Source organism: Cygnus olor, chromosome Z (assembly GCF_009769625.2).
Source record: "Cygnus olor isolate bCygOlo1 chromosome Z, bCygOlo1.pri.v2, whole genome shotgun sequence".
Lineage (NCBI taxonomy): Eukaryota > Metazoa > Chordata > Aves > Anseriformes > Anatidae > Cygnus > Cygnus olor.
The window spans coordinates 29,498,792-29,518,938 of NC_049198.1; the positions used below are offsets into that span (position 1 = coordinate 29,498,792).

General features: G+C 43.4%; 2 protein-coding genes across 5 annotated transcripts in view; one reads left to right on the forward strand and one right to left on the reverse strand.

The window, feature by feature from the left end:
- PLGRKT (plasminogen receptor with a C-terminal lysine) overlaps positions 1-13,207 on the reverse strand; it is a 31,819-nt gene extending 18,612 nt beyond the window's left edge. The window contains exons 1-5 of the mRNA XM_040541161.1: positions 13,099-13,207; positions 12,794-12,880; positions 12,587-12,648; positions 9,691-9,808; positions 8,491-8,566 (exon numbers count right to left, since the gene is read on the reverse strand). Coding sequence (XP_040397095.1) covers positions 8,491-8,566; positions 9,691-9,808; positions 12,587-12,648; positions 12,794-12,874 — 337 coding nt within the window. The 5' untranslated portion in view covers positions 12,875-12,880; positions 13,099-13,207. The remainder of the gene's footprint in view (positions 1-8,490; positions 8,567-9,690; positions 9,809-12,586; positions 12,649-12,793; positions 12,881-13,098) is intronic.
- LOC121061857 (programmed cell death 1 ligand 1-like) overlaps positions 1-20,147 on the forward strand; it is a 287,916-nt gene that overhangs the window by 255,573 nt on the left and 12,196 nt on the right. For 2 of the 4 annotated variants that reach the window (XM_040541278.1, XM_040541276.1), the window contains exon 1: positions 19,194-19,715. The exons of 1 other annotated variant lie outside the window; for it this stretch is intronic. The gene's annotated coding sequence lies outside the window, so the exon portion shown is untranslated. Of the gene's footprint in view, positions 1-14,681; positions 14,944-17,589; positions 17,692-19,193; positions 19,716-20,147 lie in introns of those variants that run through there. One more of the 4 variants, XM_040541280.1, reaches the window with a different exon arrangement.

Sequence of the window (20,147 nt, forward strand, 5' to 3'; positions counted from 1 at the left end):
CCTCCAGGGATGGCGACTCAACCACTTCCCTGGGCAGTCCATTCCAATGCCTAACAACCCTTTCAGTAAAGAAGTTCTTCCTAATATCCAACCTAAACCTCCCCTGGCGCAACTTTAGCCCATTCCCCCTTGTCCTGTCACCAGGCACATGGGAGAGTAGACCAACCCCCACCTCGCTACAGCCTCCTTTAAGGTACCTATAGAGAGCGATAAGGTCGCCCCTGAGCCTCCTCTTCTCCAGGCTAAACAACCCCAGCTCCCTCAGCCGCTCCTCGTAAGACTTGTTCTCCAGACCCCACACCAGCCTTGTCGCCCTTCTCTGGACTCTCTCGAGCACCTCCATGTCCTTGTAGCGAGGGGCCCAAAACTGAACACAGTACTCGAGGTGCGGCCTCACCAGAGCCGAGTACAGGGGGACAATCACTTCCCTAGACCTGCTGGCCACACTGCTTCTTATACAAGCCAGGATGCTGTTGGCCTTCCTGGCCACCTGAGCACACTGCTGCCTCATATTCAGCCGACTATCAACCAGTACTCCCAGGTTCTTCTCTGCCAGGCAGCTTTCTAACCACTCATCTCCCAGCCTGTAGTGCTGCTTGGGGTTGTTGCGCCCCAGGTGCAGGACCCGGCACTTGGCCTTGTTGAACTTCATACAGTTGACCTCAGCCCATCGGTCCAGCCTATCCAGATCCTCCTGCAGAGCCTTCCTACCCTCGAGCAGATCGACACACACACCTAACTTGGTGTCATCTGCAAACTTACTGAGGGTGCACCCGATCCCCTCATCCAGGTCATCGATAAAGAAATTGAAGAGGACTGGTCCCAGTACTGAGCCCTGGGGTCTCCACTAGTAACCGGCCTCCAACTGGATTTGACTCCATTCACCACAACTCTTTGGGCCCAGCTATCCAGCCAGTTTTTAACCCAACGAAGCATACGCCAGTCCAAGCCACGAGCAGCCAGTTTCTTGAGGAGAATGTTGTGGGAAACAATGTCAAAAGCCTTACTGAAGTCAAGGTAGACTACATCCACAGCCTTTCCCTCATCCACTAAGCGTGTCACTTTGTCATAGAAGGAGATCAGGTTCGTCAAGCAGGACCTGCCCTTCATAAACCCATGCTGACTGGGCCTGGTTGCCCTGCAAGTGCCGTGTGGTGACACTCAAGATAATCTGTTCCATGAGCTTCCCTGGCACTGAGGTCAAACTAACAGGCCTATAGTTCCCCGGGTCTACCCTCCGGCCCTTCTTGTAGATGGGTGTCACATTTGCTAGCCGCCAGTCGACTGGGACCTCTCCTGATAGCCAGGACTGCCAATAAATGATGGAAAGCGGCTTGGCCAGCTCCTCCGCCAGTTCGCTCAGTACCCTTGGGTGGATCCCATCCGGCCCCATCGACTTGCGTACATCCAAGTGCTGTAGCAGGTCGCCAACCATTTCCTCATGGATAGTGAGGGCCACATCCTGTTCCCCATCCCCTTCCACCAGCTCAGGGTACTGGGTATCCAGAGAACAACTGGTCTTGCCGCTAAAGACTGAGGCAAAGAAGGCATAGCCTTTTCCTCATCTTTTGTAACTAAGTTTCCCCCCGCATCCAGTAAAGGATGGAGATTCTCCTTAGTCCTCCTTTTTGTGTTGATGTATTTGTAAAAATGTTTTTTGTTATCTTTAATGGCAGTAGCCAGATTGAGCTCCAGATGCGCTTTGGCCTTTCTAATTTTATCCCTGCACAGCCTCGCAACAGCCTTATAGTCCTCTTGAGTAGCCCGCCCTCTTTTCCAAAGATTATAAACCCTCCTTTTTCTCCTAAGCTCGAGCCACAACTCTCTGTTCAGCCAGGCCAGTCTAGTTCCGCGCCGGCTCATCTTTGGGCACGTGGGAACAGACCGCTCCTGAGCCATTAAGATTTCCTTAAGATGTGTGCCTTTTAAAAGCCACCTTATTTTATGATCAGCTGATAAACCATCCACAGTATGTTGACTAACAGGTTAATTGAATTTATTAAGAAAAAAAGAACACAACACTATACTTCACCTTCAAATAAAAACAGACAGCAGTTCCCCCTGCCCCTTCTGATACTCCTCTTTTGCATTCATACTTTTAGCTCATTGCTCAGATATGATAGGAGTAAGCTTTAAGTTTGTCCTAGGCTAAGAACATGTGTAACACACAGGTCCCTACCAAGAATAAAACAATAGGCTTATTAGGTCAATTCATTTTACCTGTCTAAGTTGAAAAACTCTTAGTCTACCACATAAAGGACAGACATTAATGTTTTCTCCTTTCCACAGTTGTTTTTTTTCTTTTCCTCTGGTGTTTTATTTAATATTTTGCACTTTTGCATAACAAGAATGACTAAAACAGAATGGGACCCAATGTCTAGTTTGTCCTAAAACTTCTAATGATGTATATTGTAACAGGTTCTTTAGATTCTTAATGCATTTTGTATTGAACTGAAATAAAAATCGTGCATATTAAGACCTACACCTCAAATACAAATTCCTTCCCAGTTTAAAACTACCTGAGCAGAGGGAAAACAGGAGAGATAACTGAGCTGCCTGGTAAATAAGTCAGGACTTGCTCATCTCTCCCTCACAAAATGCTCAGTATCTGCACTAGTAAAGGAAGTTGAGAAAAAAGTTATATATTTATATACCTTAAGAACAGTATATTCCATTATCCAATTCAAATCTCACAAAAGCAGTGATTTAAGAAAGGTGCACATATATAAATCTAAAAACATTCATTTTCATGGACCTCAACAGGCTGGTGGGTTGGGCCGAGAGGAACCTCATGAAGTTCAACAAGGGCAAGTGCAGGGTCCTGCACCTAGGGAGAAATAACCCCAAGCACCAGTACAGGCTGGGGGCTGACCTGCTGGAGGGCAGCTCTGCAGAGAGGGACCTGGGAGTCCTGGTGGACAGCAGGCTGATCATGAGCCAGCACTGTGCCCTTGTGGCCAAGAAGGCCAATGGGATCTTGGGGAGCATTAGGACGAGTGTTGCCAGCAGGTCAAGGGAGGTGATCCTCCTCCTCTACTCTGCCCTGGTGAGGCCTCACCTGGAGTGCTGTGTCCAGTTCTGGGCTCCCCAGTGCAAGAGGGACATGGAGCTACTGGAGTCCAGAGGAGGGCTATGAAGATGACTAGAAGACTGGAGCACCTGTTGCATAAGGATAGGCTGAGAGAGCTGGGCCTGTTTAGCCTGGAAAAAAGAAGACTGAGGGGAGACCTCATCAGTGTGTACAAATTTATGAGGGGAGGGTATCAAGAGGACGGAGCCAGCCTCTTTTCAGTTGCGCACAGTGAGAGGATGAGAGGCAATGGGCACAAACTGAAGCACAAGAGGTTCTGGCTGAATATGAGAGGGCGTTTCTTTACCATGAGGGTGACAGAGCACTGGAACAGGTTGCCCAGAGAGGTTGTGGAGTCTCCTTCTCTGGAGACATTCAAAACCTGCCTGGATACCCTCCTGTGCAATGTGCTCTAGGTGGTCCTGCTCAGCAAGGGGGTTGGACTGGATGATCTTCAGAGGTCACTTCCAACCTCGGTCATTCTGTGATTCATAAATACACAGATACAAACGCTGCTTGTATTTATCTATGCTGAACAAGTAATCCAAACAATCTCATTTCACTTGAACAAATGTTTAAAAAAGGTGCCTCTTTCACTATATACTGTCACGAACTTTACCACTGAAACTTCTGCTTCTTGAAAAGTAAATGGATGGAAATAAGGTCTCTAGAAGGACACATTTGAATATGGGAGGGGTTAAAATAAAAACACCACCACATACATGCTTTAAATACATAACAGACGTGTTTATAGCATCATCCAAATATAATTTTTCCAAAATTTCCCCATAGGTTCTAATGCCTTTCGTATTTCTACCACCATCCTCTGAACTTTTCACAGCTTGTCTGCTTATTAAAAGAAGCATTAAAATCTTTTTTTTCCCAGCAAAGTCATCAGCCGTGAAAACTTAGTAATTTTAACTCCTGGTTAATAAATCCACAATGACATTTGCTTTTTCTGAAAATTTGTGTTGTTGACTCAGTTTATATATATATTTATATATCAGTATATTATACAGTATATAATATACAGCTCTTTATTTAAGCTCCCGGAGTCTAATCACTTATACCTGATTCATTTATTTAACTTTTCCTTCCTGGATGTAATGCTCCAGACTAGCATTCATTCTATTCCATTTCCTATTATTTCAGGCATTTTGCAGTTCATCATGACAACCTGAATTCTAAACCAATCCTCCAATCTACAATTTTATGCAATGAGTATTTCACTGAATGATGGCCCGATTTTATTTTGAGAAACTGCTGGGTGTCTGGATATAAATTCAAATATTCTGGTCCTCTTCCATCACTTCTTATAATAGGCCTGACTTTATCTATTTATTTATTTTACTATTAATACTACTTTAATTCATAAAAAATGCAATGTCATTTGGTCTTAAGACATGGTCTGTTAAGAAGCGTCCTATATAGGGTATGGGTATACTTTCATTTCCTATTTAAGGATGAAATGTTGAACATGAACTGTTGAGAAAACTGCCTCATTCCTTTCATTTATTGCCACTCAATGCAAATTTCTTAAGAAAACACAACCATGGCTGGAAAGTAATGGAGTCGCATTGTCTTTTACCTCCAGCCAAGTGCTGACAGCTTAGTGAAGAAAATATGTGATATAAACTTACATGTTTCTATGCTTCTGCTGATTTGTTGTCAGTTTTTCCACATAAAAATATTGTTGCCGTGTTTCTTTTGGAATATCAGACCACAATCTAATGAAATTAACATTTACACATTCATGCTATAGTGAAATAATGTCCCAAAGTGTATTTTTATGAGACTAACAGCATCATAGCTGTTTATACACACAGAAAGCAACCAGCAAGATTTTCACTTCAAGCTATGTATGTGCCATAGCTCTCGCATTCAGTGTACAGCGCACGCATCTCTCTCTACAGGCAAGAACTGAAGGACATCTGAGAGTCTTTTTCAGAAGCAAGTATCTTGTGATCTATAACTCAATGAACTATGTTATTTCTGTAGGTACAGAACTGGCAAGAGTCTGGTATGTTTTTTACACTTCTGAGTTATGTCCAGAAGAACAGTTCAGTTACAGAACTACCTACTACATTTTTTTTTCATCTTTAAAAATTCAGAATATGCATCGTTGCATTAGAGGATGCGTTTACCTAATAGTGCTTTAAATTATCTGCCCAGCTAGTTAACAATTTTAATAACTAGAAAAAATGGTTTAAGTTGTTTTTAATGTCACTATTTCCCTGTTTAACTTTGCAATACTTCCAAAACTTCAAAGGAGCTGTTAATATATAGCATGGAAAAAAACTAAAAAGAACATCAATATATCAGATTAAATACAGAACTGCAGGAGAGCTTCAGTAACACTGGCTGGCCTACATTACAATAGGATTAGAACAGAATACTGTAGTCTTCCAAAGGCTTTAAATGAACTTATGTTGTTCAGGACCCCAAAATGTGGAAAAGATTTTTGAAAGACCGTATCAGCCTCTCTTTTGTTTTTCAAAAGATACGTTGTCACTGCATTGTCAGAACTGGATTATCTACCCCCCACGTTTCCAGCTTTACTTGATATTGGCACTTTTTTCCTCCACGAAGTATGGAATATTTTCCATGCCTACACAGGCAACATACAGGGAAAAAGTTTAATAACTATAACTTCCCAAAACTAACTACTATGAAAGCAGATCTGTGGCTGTTTCCTGGCTATCCAAGATTACCTGGGGAGAAGAATGCACTTTACAATCTGACATAATAAAATAGGGAGAAGGGATGGCAGAAGAAGGGGGTGAGACTATCCAGAGATTCATATTGCAGACAGGAGGTTATAATCAAACATTTTTATTATGGGTAAATACAAGATTTGTCAGAAGTATGTTATTTCCCTAGCCTGTTTATTATCTCAAAGGTTATGTGGCTCCCATCAAAGATTAATTTGGAGGATTATCTCTGACTCCTGAATGCAATTAAGCTTTCCCACAGAGAAAACTATATCCTTTTGTCTGATAAGGAATTCTCTTGCTAGAAAAGAAAAATAACAAAACTGAACCAAAGAAAACTCCAAATCACTTTGAACTGCTCCCCCCCCAATACAAACAAACAAAATGTAAGTTACAGAAACATTGATAAGCCCTAAGCACTACCTAGTCTCCTCTTTCCAGCACCTTCAGAGATTTTTCCTTTCCCCTTTATTACTTTCTTCTAAAACTTAGATTTTTCAAGCCCTCCAGTCTTCCATGCTTATCAGGCTGATCTGCCCCTGAAAGACTGCCAGAGCCAACCTGCTGGAACATTAAAACAAAACGTTTATAGTAAATTGTATTTAAATAATGGTTATAGCTTTTTACTGCAATTGCCAATTTTGACAAATTAATATATGTGCTACAGCTGGATACATAATACAGAGCAGTGCTGGGAAAGTTACCTGTTAATATAGCAATATATATTATACAGGTCCCATTAATTATGGTTTTTTTTTTTCAAATTTTGTAATATCACTTTCTATTTTAAACTTTTATAATTGTTGTAATTTATATTTTAGAATTAAAACAATTGTATTTCAAAATATAAGGAGGTTGTACAATTCTTTTTCAAGAAAATGATTCCCACAGAAACTAGATTTTTGCTTAGTTTTTGCTGGGCGGGCAACCTGGCATGCAGGGCATGCTGAAGCTTTAATTCTGAATTCCTTTTCTTACAATGCTATCTCTGTATCGGTATCACATATACCTGGAAGTCTATCTAATATACTGTTAAAAGTTAGGCCAGTCAGAGCTCATTTCAACAGACTGCTGAACCATGCATGTGGTACTCAAGAGGAGAACAGACATCAATTTTCAGTCTGGCAAGAAGCAGACATGAGGAAATACTTCCTCACAGGATCCCCAAAATACAGTGGGCTACAACCTTAGAGCCTACTTCAACAGTGGCCAGAGCATCAGAGTAACTCAAGTCAGAAGAAACCTCAGCAGGTTCTGCTCAGAACAGTATTAGCTGTATGATCAGACCAGGCTGCTGAGGGCATTATTCAGGGGGGTCTTTGAAAACCTCCAATGATGCAGGTGGCACAGCTTCTCTCGGCTTCTGCTCCACTGCTGGACTGTCCATGTGGGGAAAAAGGTTTCTCCTTACATTCACAGTCCCCCCAGCCTTGTTTCAATTTATGTCCACTGTCTCTCACCCTCCTTTGAACAGCCACTGTGCACATCACTGTGAACAGCCTGGCTCTGTTTTCTTGATAGCCTCCTAAAAGCTACTGGTGGGGCTGTTGCTAGATCCTGTACACCAGAAATCAACCCTCCTACTGATCAAATCAGTCCAGCTCACTGGACCACCTCTCAAGAAGTGCTCCAGCCCTGGGCCACCCTGATGGTCCTGTGCTGAGCGTTCTCCTTGTCAGCTACGTTTTTCCTAGGGGGAAGTGTGGAAAAGACAAAAACTGGACTCAGTATTTAAATACATTTAACAAAGTACTGAATAGAAGCTGACAGCCATTTTGTTTCCCCCCAACTTTCTGGCTACACTACTATTTGTATCAAGCCCTCATTGCTGCCCCTTTTGATTCCCCCTGCTGCCAAAGCAGACTGCAGGCTTATGCTCTGGTCTCTGTCTTCCAGGGTTCCCTTGGCCTTCTCCACAGAGCTGCTCCCATTAGCACCCAGCTTATATTGTTGCCTGGCCAGGGACAGGACTCCGCATTTGTCCTCACAAAATTTCATCAGGATCCTGTCAGCCCTTTCCTCCCAACCGTCCATGTTTTTCTGAATATCAACCGTGCCCTTGAGTGTACATCATCTCCTCCACGGCACTGACAGAAATGTTAGTCAGGTCCCAGGACAGACCCTGTCAGTACCTAACTTGTTACCGGCCGCCAGGTAGACTACAGTTCACTAATTAAAATCCTCCTAACCTACCATCCAGCAATTACTTTTTACAGATGTTGCTGTAAGACTGAAAGGTTGGGACTTGGATACTGTGGGAGATAGTGCTGAAAGCCTTGCTAAAGCCAAGGTAAATGATGCTGCTCTCCTACCCTCCACAACTTGAGTGATTTTATCACAAAAGGCAGTCGAGCTAGCCAGGTATAATATACCCTTGTCAGTAAATCCACGCTGATTATTCCCAGTCATTACCTTCTCCTTGTGTACCGATCCCTATTCCAAGACAAGCTGCTCCATGATTTCCCATGACACCAAAGAAGGCCATCTGACCTGCAGTTCCCAGATCACCCTTCAGCCTCCTTTGAAAGTGAGGGTTTACTTTCGCTAGTAACCAGGGACCTCTTCTGATCTCCATGACCTTTCAAAGACTATAGAAAGCAATCTTTCTGTGACATTGGTCAGCTTGCACAACACCTTTGGGTGCAGTCTGTCAGGTCCCATGGACTTTTGTGTACTGAGTAAGCATTCCCTGTCTCCATTCTCACCTACTGCTGATACTTCCTTTCCTCCTTGAACTCTTGTCATGAACTGCAGAAGCTGAACGGGCCTTGTTCAACAACAAGGCCTGCAAGACCACAACAACAAAGCACCTCAGCCTTATTTGTGTCTGCTGCAACTAATCTGCCTGTCACATTCAATGTGCCCACACCTTCCTTCCTCGGCATTTTAGTGCAAAAGTAGTGGTAGAAGCTCCTCTTATTACCCTTTGATATCCCTCAAAAGCATCAACTTTAGATGAGTTAGACCATCCCTACATGCCTAGAATTCTGCTTTTGTAGGTGGTTCCTACCTCCAACTTACACATATGCCCCCAGAAGGGCATAAACTAAAAGCTAAATCTGGGTGGGTGTGTGGGTGACACAGAGAAGGAGTGGCATGATATTGAGCTGATGGGGTTTCATCCAAAATGAAAGAAAGCCTTCTGGATTCCTCTGTGCATGGGAAAGTTTAACAAAAAATTCACAGGAGAGCTTAAGGTATACCCTGAATGAAGAGCTTTTAATATACATTTAAAACGTCTTTCACAAATCAACATAAAAATATTTCTCTATAGTGCAAAATAAATTTAGTAAGCTTTGCTCTGCACAGTCTAGGAATCAAGTTCATTAACAGTAAGAGATTCAGTTTAAAATTTTCATATGTACTGTGCCACAACCTTCTACCATCGTTTTGCTTCATATCACTCTAAATATCACTATATAGTGTACAAGTTTTCTTATACTTTTTAAAAATTGTTTGAAGACTATGTACTTCGATTATGCACTAATCATACTTAAGCTGGTCTTATCACAATTAAGTCTTTAGCAAGCTTCAGCAAAGCATGTGAATTCAGAGAGTTTCCTATTTCAAAACCGATTTGATGGTTAAGGAATGTCACTGTCTACAAACACCAGATAAAAAAAGTTATATTTAAAGTGTTCCAACCTGTGCTGAGGAATGTATAATCAACCACAAATACTGCTGCACTCCTAGCTGTCAGTTTCAAAATGTCTTTTTTCTGTGGTTGCTTTGTACATGTGAAAATAGCTTTATAATTTAACTAGTTATTTCAATTACTTTTTGAGGGTATACATTTTTGTTGTCAAAAAATGGCACAGGACAAATATCTAATAGAACAGGAAGTACAGAACATAGTTCTTCAAAGAAAGAAATAAAGAATGTACCTCATTTTGTGTTAAGAGCACTCACCAAGCTCATGACAATAAATACTCCAATGTACATGCCCTGAGATTTGGAACCTCCTCTTATGCACTCAACCACGTTAAAAGCATTTAGCAAGGCCATGTGACAGGCTTGAGCTGTAGATCTGATATATTAGGTGTTTAGAGAGAATTTTGCAAGTTACACTTTAAGGAACAGGCTTATGATAAAAATGAAGTCTCAACAAACTTCTATCACAAACAGTTTTCTCTTGATACAGACTGGTATTTCTTTCTGGAGCCACACCAAGACACAATACAAACAACTGGCAAGTCCTTCAACATCAAGGCAACCTGACAGTCTGGTTTTTATTTTTTTTCCCCGAAAGCATACGATAAAATTTACAAGGCCACAATCACTTATTTTTGCAGAGTTACCCCCAAAGCATGTATAAGGGAGAAATGTGCACATGACTTTATGATACATTTTAACATTCTCTACTTGAATGTAGTCAAGCTGTTTTGGGTGTTCAGCACACCAGACTGACTCTAAAAATTGACCAGATTTAGGATGCACTAAGGCTTGTGATTTGGAGAGTTCTTTGTCAACTTCTATCATGTTACTCACCTTCCTGTATCAATGACTAAGCAGCTTTTTTTTTTCTTCTCTCCATTTGGAAGAGAGCATATGCTTTTTTTTTTTTTTAATCCAATTGTTCCTTCATGGAGATTCACAGCACAGAATTCCCATTCCAAAAAATTTACAGGAATTTTATGACTCTGATGACATGCAAGGAACACATATACAAGAAGCCTTTGCAGATTCTGTTTCACCTGCACCAGCTGTGTTTTTTTCTCCACGTCAACCCAATGACTTGAATAGTTCATTCCTGAGCAATGACACACCATCACTGTTATTATGTAGGGCATTCTGTGAGTTTTTGATAACTTCCTGATCCACCCCAACTGTCTTTGAGTAAGAATAGTGTCCCTTCCCCCCAACACTGTAATCACAGGGCTCTCCAAAGTACATTCAGAAACTAAAAAGCTCCAAGAGGTTCTGACCCCACATCTTGCTTTTGGACAGTTTGACGTTTAAAACAAACAAGTATTTTTGAACCTCTCATAGCAAACGTATCATATTCCTTGAAGTGAAAGCTTCTATTTTATTAAGAAACACGCAGGTTTTCAGAGGAAGATGGGAGAACTGACAGCATTCAAATCCAAATACATGAGAAAATATCTAATGTTCTAAGGTAACCTATTTCATGCTGGTCCTAACACGACTTAACTTCTCTGCGAATTCCTAGCTACAATTTCTGTCTAAAAGTAAATATATCAGGATATACTGTTTTCTACACACAGCCTGAAAGTAGTTTGTCTAACACTGGACTCCAGAGAGACCACAGGTTTTACTCACACTGTACTCACATATGCAAAAGACAAATGGCAGTCTTCTCTTCTTCCTCCCTAAGCTCAGAGCAGAACTACTTTTTTCCATCCCTTTTGACACAACATTTAGTTCTCCCCTTGAGCCCACTGCATCATTTGCGCCTGACATAACTGACCATTTCATGCATTTGTAATAGGTGCAGGTTTTCTAACATGGATGATGTGTTCAGGCATTCGTGCTGTTAGAAAGAAACCTACTATGTTGCCTAATGGTATTTTCAAAAAGATGAAGTGCTGCACAGAGAGAATTCCTAAAGAGCGACTTGCAAAGATTTTGTGTGTGATCATGAAAGGGATTTTTTTCGTAACTCTCCTATGAGAAAGAAGTTGATTTTTGATGTTAGTCCGAACATTTGGGCTAGAACTAGAGTTGTTAGTCACCTGGGGTCAAAAGGCCAAATAGTGTTTGCCAAAGACCCCAGCACCTTACAAAAGCTAGACTGAATTCAAGTTGTTTTCTCAACTCTATTTTTCATTCTGCACAGCAGAGAAGCAGATCATGAAACAAGCCTCCCTCCACTTTAACTTCATCACCATTCTCTGAAACTAAACACATTCCCACCATTTGGATTTCCAAAAGCTTCAGGAGTGAAAGGACCTACCTCTGTATGCCAAAAAAAAAAAAAAAAAAAATCCCAAACCATACACAAATCTTGTAGTTGCATCTGAGAAAACTATAATCCAGCACAGACAAAAGTGATTTTTGCAATTCTTGCAAAAAGTCAGTTATCTAGTATTTTGTTATACTATTTTTCTGATGCTTTCTTTCCTAGCCACATTTCTAGCGTCACTTCCAGAGTTCAGTTTAAATGCGACCTTACAAAACCTACGATCAGCATGTACCTCAGCAGCTTTGAAAACTAGTATGCCACCTACTGACAATTTAATGAATAGAAAATTCAACTATCACTACTTTAAACATTTTAAATTTACCTGCATTCAACTTAAAAGCAAAACTAAAGCGACAAACTCTAGTTAAGTCTACTTGGATGGCACTACTAATACTGTAGTCTAGTATAGGAAAAAGCTACAGAGCACAAATGCTGGCAACAAATCACAAAGCTGTAACTTCAGCTACATTGTAACATCCATTCAGCTTAGCTTTCTGAACCTTCGTCCAACCGTTTTTCCTTCTCTTTTTCATCTGACATTTTACTATTTTATGAAAAGGAGTAAGTGATCCCCTAATCTCTATTTACTTTCTGGTTTCTAGAACAAATGAAAAGCCACATAGTGGCTTCCCAGTAATGTGGAATAACTGCAGCTACTGAACCCAAAGAGAGCTGTTTGAGTTTGTAGTGTGAGAATTGAAGCATAATTTATTCGCATATTTTAGAAGAATAGTATCTGTATTTTATTAACCATGCTGTTACTGATTTGGTTTAACATGTACGCATAGCTTTACAATGGAGTAGTTCAGTTGGGCTTCAGGGGTCTGTTCAGGGGAAGTTTCCAAACCTGCACTTTTAAGGTCTGGTTGCCGCGGTTTCTACCTCTGCAACTCGTTAACACAGACTTCCAGAAAGTTATGAGATCCAGGGCTGTGGTGAATCGGCTGTGGCAGACGAACACATCTGAATTAGCTGACTTTAGACAGAGCACCTTAAACTTTGGAAGGAGAGCAACGCCCAGCGCCTGAAGCCCCCAGCCCAGCCTCTAAGTGGTGACCTTCGTGGGCACCAAAGGCGCGTGTGCTTTACCTGCAGCCGCGAGTTCATAAGCATAAACTCCCGCTGAGCTTTCAGGTTTTCGTTCATGGACTTGGAGAAGACGAACCCCATGTTGTCCTGGAGCGCAGAAGAGACAAGGCAGGTGAGACCTAGCACGGGGGGGAAACCTCTGACCCCACCGGGCCTGACCCTACCCGTGGCTCCCGGCCGCCCTGCCCAGCGCCATGCCGGGCACCGGGACCCAGCCTGCCCCGCCCGCCCCTCGCTGGAGGCCGGCCCCGCCGCCCGTACCCGGGGAGGCCGCCGCGAGCCCGGCCGGGCCCCGCCCCGCTCACCTCGCGGGGAAGGCGCCGGTCGTCCCCGGGCCGCGCCGCCGAGCCGCCAGAGGTCAGCGCCCGCCGCCCCCGCCGTCTGCGGCCGCCGATTGGCCGCCGGAGCCGGGCGGGCCGCGGGGCTGGGCCGGGCCGCGCCGCCTGAGCGGGGCTGGGCGGGGCCTTCGGCGGCTGATGGGCGACGCGGGCGGAGCGGTGAGGCTGCGTTCCGTAGCGGGCTTCAAGTAAACGCCCCGCGTCTTACAGCGGGTGGCAGAAAAAACGGCGGCCGCTGTCGGCCTCAGCCGGTGGGGCGGACGTCAGCGTCCTTCCCTTCCCTTCCCTCCCCTTCCCTCCCCTCCCCTCCCCTTCCCTCGCTTTAATCTATAGAAACACTCCAGGGAAACCTCCCGGACCTTGTCCCTTCATTAAGCACACCCGCACGCCGTGGCAGGACCGCAGCTCAGGTGTGACGCATCCAGGTGCAAAGCGCGAGCTACACGTAGGCTTCTCGTCGTACTCTGCCTTTCGTAAAGTACCAGGATGTTTTCAAGGCATCGTCAACCACAATTAAAGGCTGGCTTTCAAATCCAAATAAATGAAATTTTCATAATTTAAAAAAGTGTAGAGGTAAAACAAGTGCCCTGCCAATTAGGTTTTACACAGTGATAGAAATACTGGATAGGATCCCCAGGACTCTTCTTTCAGGACTGAAGAGTATCTCATTAAAGAGTCTAACACTGGTCTGTTGGACTGTGCAGCACCTCAAACTCAACCTCACAGAGACTTTTAGGGAGACTTTTAATGTTTGGCTGTACAAAGTCTTAGACAATCTTGTATAGGGCCTGCTTTTACCATGAAAGGTTGGACCACGTGATCTCCACAGTCCCATCTAACCCGGACTTTTCTATGAATCTGATTCTGTGTAGTGACTGTCATTTTAAAATTCTCGCATCTGCTAATGTCTTAACCTGACAATGATTCTTGCTGTCAGTATTCGTATGTTTTCTAAATACATACATTTTGCAAGGTTTTTTTTTAAAATGTCTGAGAAGAAGGCATCTTTTTCTCACAGAATTATTTTTTGTGTTATCTCCATGATGACCCTCCTTTAATTTTTTAATGGCAAAGCAAAAATAGGAGAAAGATAAAGAAGAAAAATATTTATATTTTCTAATATGAAAAATTACTTAACATTTTTACTTTGGGTCTTTCTAAAAACTTGCAGGTACCCTTTTTGTGATATCTTGAAAATGCCTCTGAAAATGTTTGATCTCTTGAACATACACAGTTTGTGAGGAGATACAGCCATTAAAAAGGTGATGGTAGGATGTATTTTCAACTCACAATGTTTGGCAGAGTAGTCCACCTAATTCACAAAGTCATTTTACAGTATAGAATAAGTCTGTTGATTTAATTGCTTATAGGTGTAAACACTTGTAAGGATGAAGATCTACAGCACAAGATTCTGCATACACCTTTGAAAGCGAGGTTTTTTACCAAAAGCTAATAATTATACTGGAGTGATTGTAGTGCTCACTTGAGCAAAAATGCTTACCTGATTTTTTTTTTTTCCTAAAATGCTAACTGCTAATCTTACGAAAGGAATTCTACATCGAAAACTCCTGTTATGGCAGACTTCACTGAGACTTCACTATATACGTGCGTAAGGTTGTACCGAGATTCAAAACATTCTCAGATATAAAGATAGAGGCCCACCTCAGCATGAGCAGGAGACTACAGCCTGCAAGTGAAGAGGAAGGTGGCACCAACTCTCTGAGGTCGTGCTTACTGTGCTGCAGCGATATCGGGGAGAAATTTCCTGCTATACTCCAGCTCCACGCAAGATGGCAGTCCTCCCCTTGCAAGGTAGAGACAGCTATCTCTTTAAACAGGGCCTCAGAGGAGAAAATCATGGTTGAGGGGTCTCTCACTGGTAAATTTCAGAGAATGCCAATTTACCTCCAAGCAGTTTACCAAAAATGTCATCCACCCCCACTCACCGACCCCCTTTCAGCCAAGAAAACCATTTCAGTCTGTCCATATTTCTTGTCCTGAGCAGACTGATATTCCAGCGTGCAGTAAACCACTGTGCTGCAATTATGGTAGACCTCTGTATTGCAAAGGTCTGGTTTCTGTGGAGGAGGTAACATGATGAGGCAGCACCTTTCAATTTCCCAGAATAAAGAATAGGGAGAAACTGTAGCTGCATGCTAGAGAAATGGGGCTAGTTTCTGAAGAAATGGTTGAAGATTGAAGAAGTGGAGAGAAAGAAGACTAGTTTTGAAAGAGGCATAAAGAGCCACTGTGGTTTATGCATGTGGAGGGGAGGCAGGTCTGAGCTACGCCAGACTCCAGTTGCTGGAGAGGAGCCCATATGCAACATGGACAGCGGCTCCTGCCTTCCCTTACTGACACCTGCTTGCTGCTCCAGAAACAAGCTGAGCAATTTCACTGATACTGTGAATATTCATGGTACCCCATGAATTCATGGGGTCAGTGTGGGACATGTTCTGTCCCATTTCTCACCTTCTACCTCCCTAAGGCACATTGCTCACAGGAAATCATAAACACTCTGAAGAGCCACAATCAAATCCAGAATCTCTATCCTGCTGGGCTGATTGATAACCTGTCTACCGCTCCATCACTGCCTTGGTACTACTGTGCTTCCAAAGCAAAATCAGGGAGCTGGAGATTGGGTCAAAGTGATGCTGCTGAGTCTACTTTGGTACTGTGCCTTATTTATGCACATCATCAGCCAAGAAAAATTGTTCTGTGGATCACAGCAGTATAAAACCTATGTTTAAGCAAAGGCTCTTGTTCAAATGCTCCAGGCTATGGCCTGTTGATAACCAGTTTAACATACAAATGCAATTTTAATTTTGACTTCCATGTAAATTAGCAGCAGTAATAATTTGGAAATACTTGCTTTAGGGCCAAAGCAGATGGATTAATGCAACACACTCCTAAAGCCGTAGCTGGGCCAAATTCACCCAGATGATTTGTCTCTGTTACTCCATTATTCCATTAAAGTCACTGGAACTACACCATGGATGAAACGTATTTAATTTTCTCCTCTGATTTGTTATCTGCCCTAAATTACATGAGGAATAAAATATTTCTGACTAGATATAAAGGGGAAATAATTGTTACTTGTGCCAATTTAGATGTTCATTGGATAAATTAAATGTGATTTTTGCATGACATAAAAGAAAAGAAGCCTAAACAATACAAAACAAAACAAACAAAACCAGATGAAATGATGGAAGGAAAGCAAGAATTTTTTCTCTTATCTTTGTATGTAGTGCAGTGGGAAGAATCTATTAGAATTTTACTGTAATAATATGTAAAACAATTTCCACTTCATAAACAAAATTAAGAAGTAATCAAATCGTGCTAGAGATAGCCTGTGGTATAAATATTTGAAAAGGAGATTTGTGTCTGTGTCAGTCTGCTTAATTAAATTCATTTCAGGGTAACTAAAAATGTACTGACTGTAAACATAAATGACTGTAAGACTTTTTTAATCCCATGGTAATTAATTCTTTGGCTTGTGGGAGTTGCTTATTTCTCTTTTGGGAAGGATTGTTCAGCAAAAAATCCAGATTTTTACTATCTTAGGTTAATGAAAAAAATATTTCAGTCCTTGAAGATTTTTTTGTTTTCCTATTATGGTTTGTCTTTTGAGAAAAGGAAGTAAATGAATGTATATAGATACATGAACTTTGTAAATCCAAGCATGTACACGGACTGAATATAAACCTTTGGCTTTGACGCAGCAATTTTTTTGTTCGCAATAAGGGAAGTCCCAGTGTTATCTAATCCTCTTAGCTAATTTATCAGCTAGTAATGTTGCACTTAAACAAGAAGCTTCCTCTTCATTCTGGGAATGTTTTCGTAGTCGTTTTTTGTTCTGACTGGAAAGAGACTTCTCAGACCTGTCTGCTTTTGTGTAGCTTTATTTTTAGGTACAGTACCTATCTGTTTAAGTATTTTTAAATATGTCATTTAACAATGTCATATTTATTACTAAGAAATTTTAAATGTATGAAAACATTAGATTAATTAGTTACACTAGTTACCTCCATGACCGGCACCAATCCGAACTGGAAGGACAAAACTGAATGGGTAAATTTGATTCCAATTCCTCAAATTCCTGATTTTTTAAATCAAAATCCAAATTTCATTGTTAATTTAGGTGGTAAAATCTACATTTGGATGGGGACATAACAGATAATGAAGTATGGAACAGATCTGCTTCACCTTGTAATTTCAAAGTGAAGACATTCCCAAAGAGATATGCTGCTGCTTAATGTTTGCCCAGGAATAATGTTTGCTTAGCTCATATTTGCTCGTTTTGGTTTTCATTTGGGACTCTTATATGACAAGTGCTGTATATGTTAACCAGGTCTCATTCTCTTCTCCATTCCTAGTTTAATTTAAAATAGTTTTTCACTGTAAGAATAGAGAATTGTTTATCATTTCATTTTTTGTTTCTGCTCAACTCTTCTCAAGTTGTTTCACGTGGGCACCAATGTTGCAGCCAGGAGCAGTCTGAGGAATATCAAGAGGTATTACAGAGCCCTGGGAGCAGCAGTGAAGGACTCTAGAGCACAGGTAATTTTTTTTATCAGTCCTCCCAGTCAAAGGCAAGGAGATTGAAAGGGCCAATCGAATCTGGCAAATCAACAAATGGTTACAGGACTGGTGCCACAGATAGGGGTTTGGCTACTTAGACTACGGGACTTGCTTTGAGAAACCTGGTCTGCTGGGGACTGATGGGGTCCACCTGTTAGAGAAAGGGAAAAGCATCTTCAGTCATTGGCTTGCTAAGGTTGTGAAGAGGGCTTTAAACTACAGTTGCTAGGTGACAGGAACCTCAATCCATCCCACTCCTCCCAGTTTGATGGTAGTGTCAGCAATAGATGCCCAGAGCCTGGAGAAGGGTCATGGGTCAGCAGGAGAGTACCTGAAGAGCAGCACAAAGGAATTCCAGCCACTCTAGCCAGTAAGTCAGCTTCATCAGGGGCCCAACTTAATTATCTCCATGCTAACGCACACAGCATGGGAAATAAAAAAGAGGATGGAGATGTACGCAAGCCTGCAGGGCTATGACCTCATCGGCATTACAGAGACATGGTGAGATGGCTCCCATGACTGGAGTGTTGGAATGGAAGGATGCATGCTCTTTAGGAAGGAAAGGCAGAGGAGATGAGGAGGGGTTGTTGCCCTCTCTGTCAATGAGCAGCTGGAGTGCCTGGAGCTCTGCCTAGGGATGTATGAGGAGCTGGCAGAGAGCTTAAGGGTCAGCATTACAGGGACAGCAGGGGCAGGGGGCATTAGAGTAGGGGTCTGGTACAGGCCACCTGATCAGGAAGACCAAGCAGATGAGGCCCTCTATAGACAGGTAGAAGCAGCCTCATGTTCACAAGCCCTGGTCCTCATATGAGGGACTTCAACCACCCTGATATCTGCTTTTTCCTCCCCTTAATATTCCATAATAAGCCCAGTGCAACCCTGAAGTGTTTTTCCCCTGCATCCGATAATGTCCCACGGTTCTGGGACAGCCCTGGGGGGCCCGGGCAGGGTGTCCCTTCCTCTGAGTCTTCAGCTTGGCTTCCCACTCTCCTGTGTGCCCCTGTGCTCTTCTGTGGAGGTGGGCTTCTGGCAGGCTGGTGGCTCCTGCGGTGGGCCTGGGACAGCGTATGCTTGGGCTCCCCCCTGACATTGCCTCCCTGTGGGGGTGCAGAGGAGCTTTTGTAGTATGAGCTGGTGCTGCACATCAGAGGGGTTCACTTTACCTGATTTCACCCAGTCAGCGAGTGCAGCAGGTCTTTGCACATCTCCACAGCAGCACTGTGTCAACAGAAAACCTGCTGGCTTATTGGGAGGGGTGGCTCACCTGTCAACCATCTGCTGGTTTACAACCCCGCAAAAAAAAAATTTGTAACTGTGTACAGATGGCAGTGCCTGACATTTATGGCAGAGGGAGCAGAGATCATCCTCAGGATCCTTCAGTACCCATCTGTGCCACGTGCATGATGCCGCGGATTACTTTTGAATTGCCTTGGTGTCCTACCCTGTACATGTGCTCACTGCTCAGTGACACTCAGTGTCACTGCTCAGCAGTGTCTCAGTACGTATTTTCGTTCTTTAACTCATGAGCGTCCTGAGTAACGTTCTTACTTTGGGGCTGATGTCTTTTGGGAAAGTTACGGGAGCGATGCACCCGGTGTTGTGTTTCCTACGGCCGGGAAGGAGGTGGCGGCAGAGGTGCCGGGGTTTCACCCCGAGGGGGCCGAGGTTGGAGCTGCCCCAGCCCGGCGAGGCCGTTCCGCTTTCGGTTTTGTTTACCGTCAGCGCCGGGCTTTCAGGAATGGAAAAGCCTCCGGGGGCAGCTGCCTGACTCACGGCGCGATGCATCAGCCGCCCGGGGGTGCTTTTCAGGCCCCTTCCTCGCCGGCCGAGGACCGCAGCTCGCAGCAATTCCCGGCGGCCGGGGGCTGAGGGCTGCCGCTGCACGGGGAGGCCGGGCCGGGCCGGCCGGGCCGGGCCGGGGCGGGCCGGAGCCGCCTCCAGCCGCCCCGCAGAGCCCCAGCAGCAGCCGCCGGGGCCGGGAGGGAGAGAGGCGGCCGCGGCAGGTAGGGGGGAGCCGGGCCGGGAGGCGGGGCGGTGGGGCCGTGGCGGTGGGGCCGGGACCACCACCCGGCCACCATAGGGCGCAGCGACGGGCAGGGTGGGGGTCTCCGTCTGTGCTGTGGGGTAGAAGCAACACCAAAAAAAAAAAAAAAAAAAAAGAAAGAAAAAAAGCCTCCCCACCCCCCCCAAAGAAAAAGAAAAAAAAGGTCACCACTGTAGTTATCTATGCTATAAAATGTGTATATGTATATACATATACACACACACATATATACACAGACATCGTTTATGCTTTAATACATTGTATATAATAATATATAAAAATCTGTATCTGTATATCTACCTATACAAACATATGTATATATATAACTGTAAAAATAACCTCCATGGTCTTTTACTTGCTACTAAACACTTGGATGGAAAGTCCAGCTCTG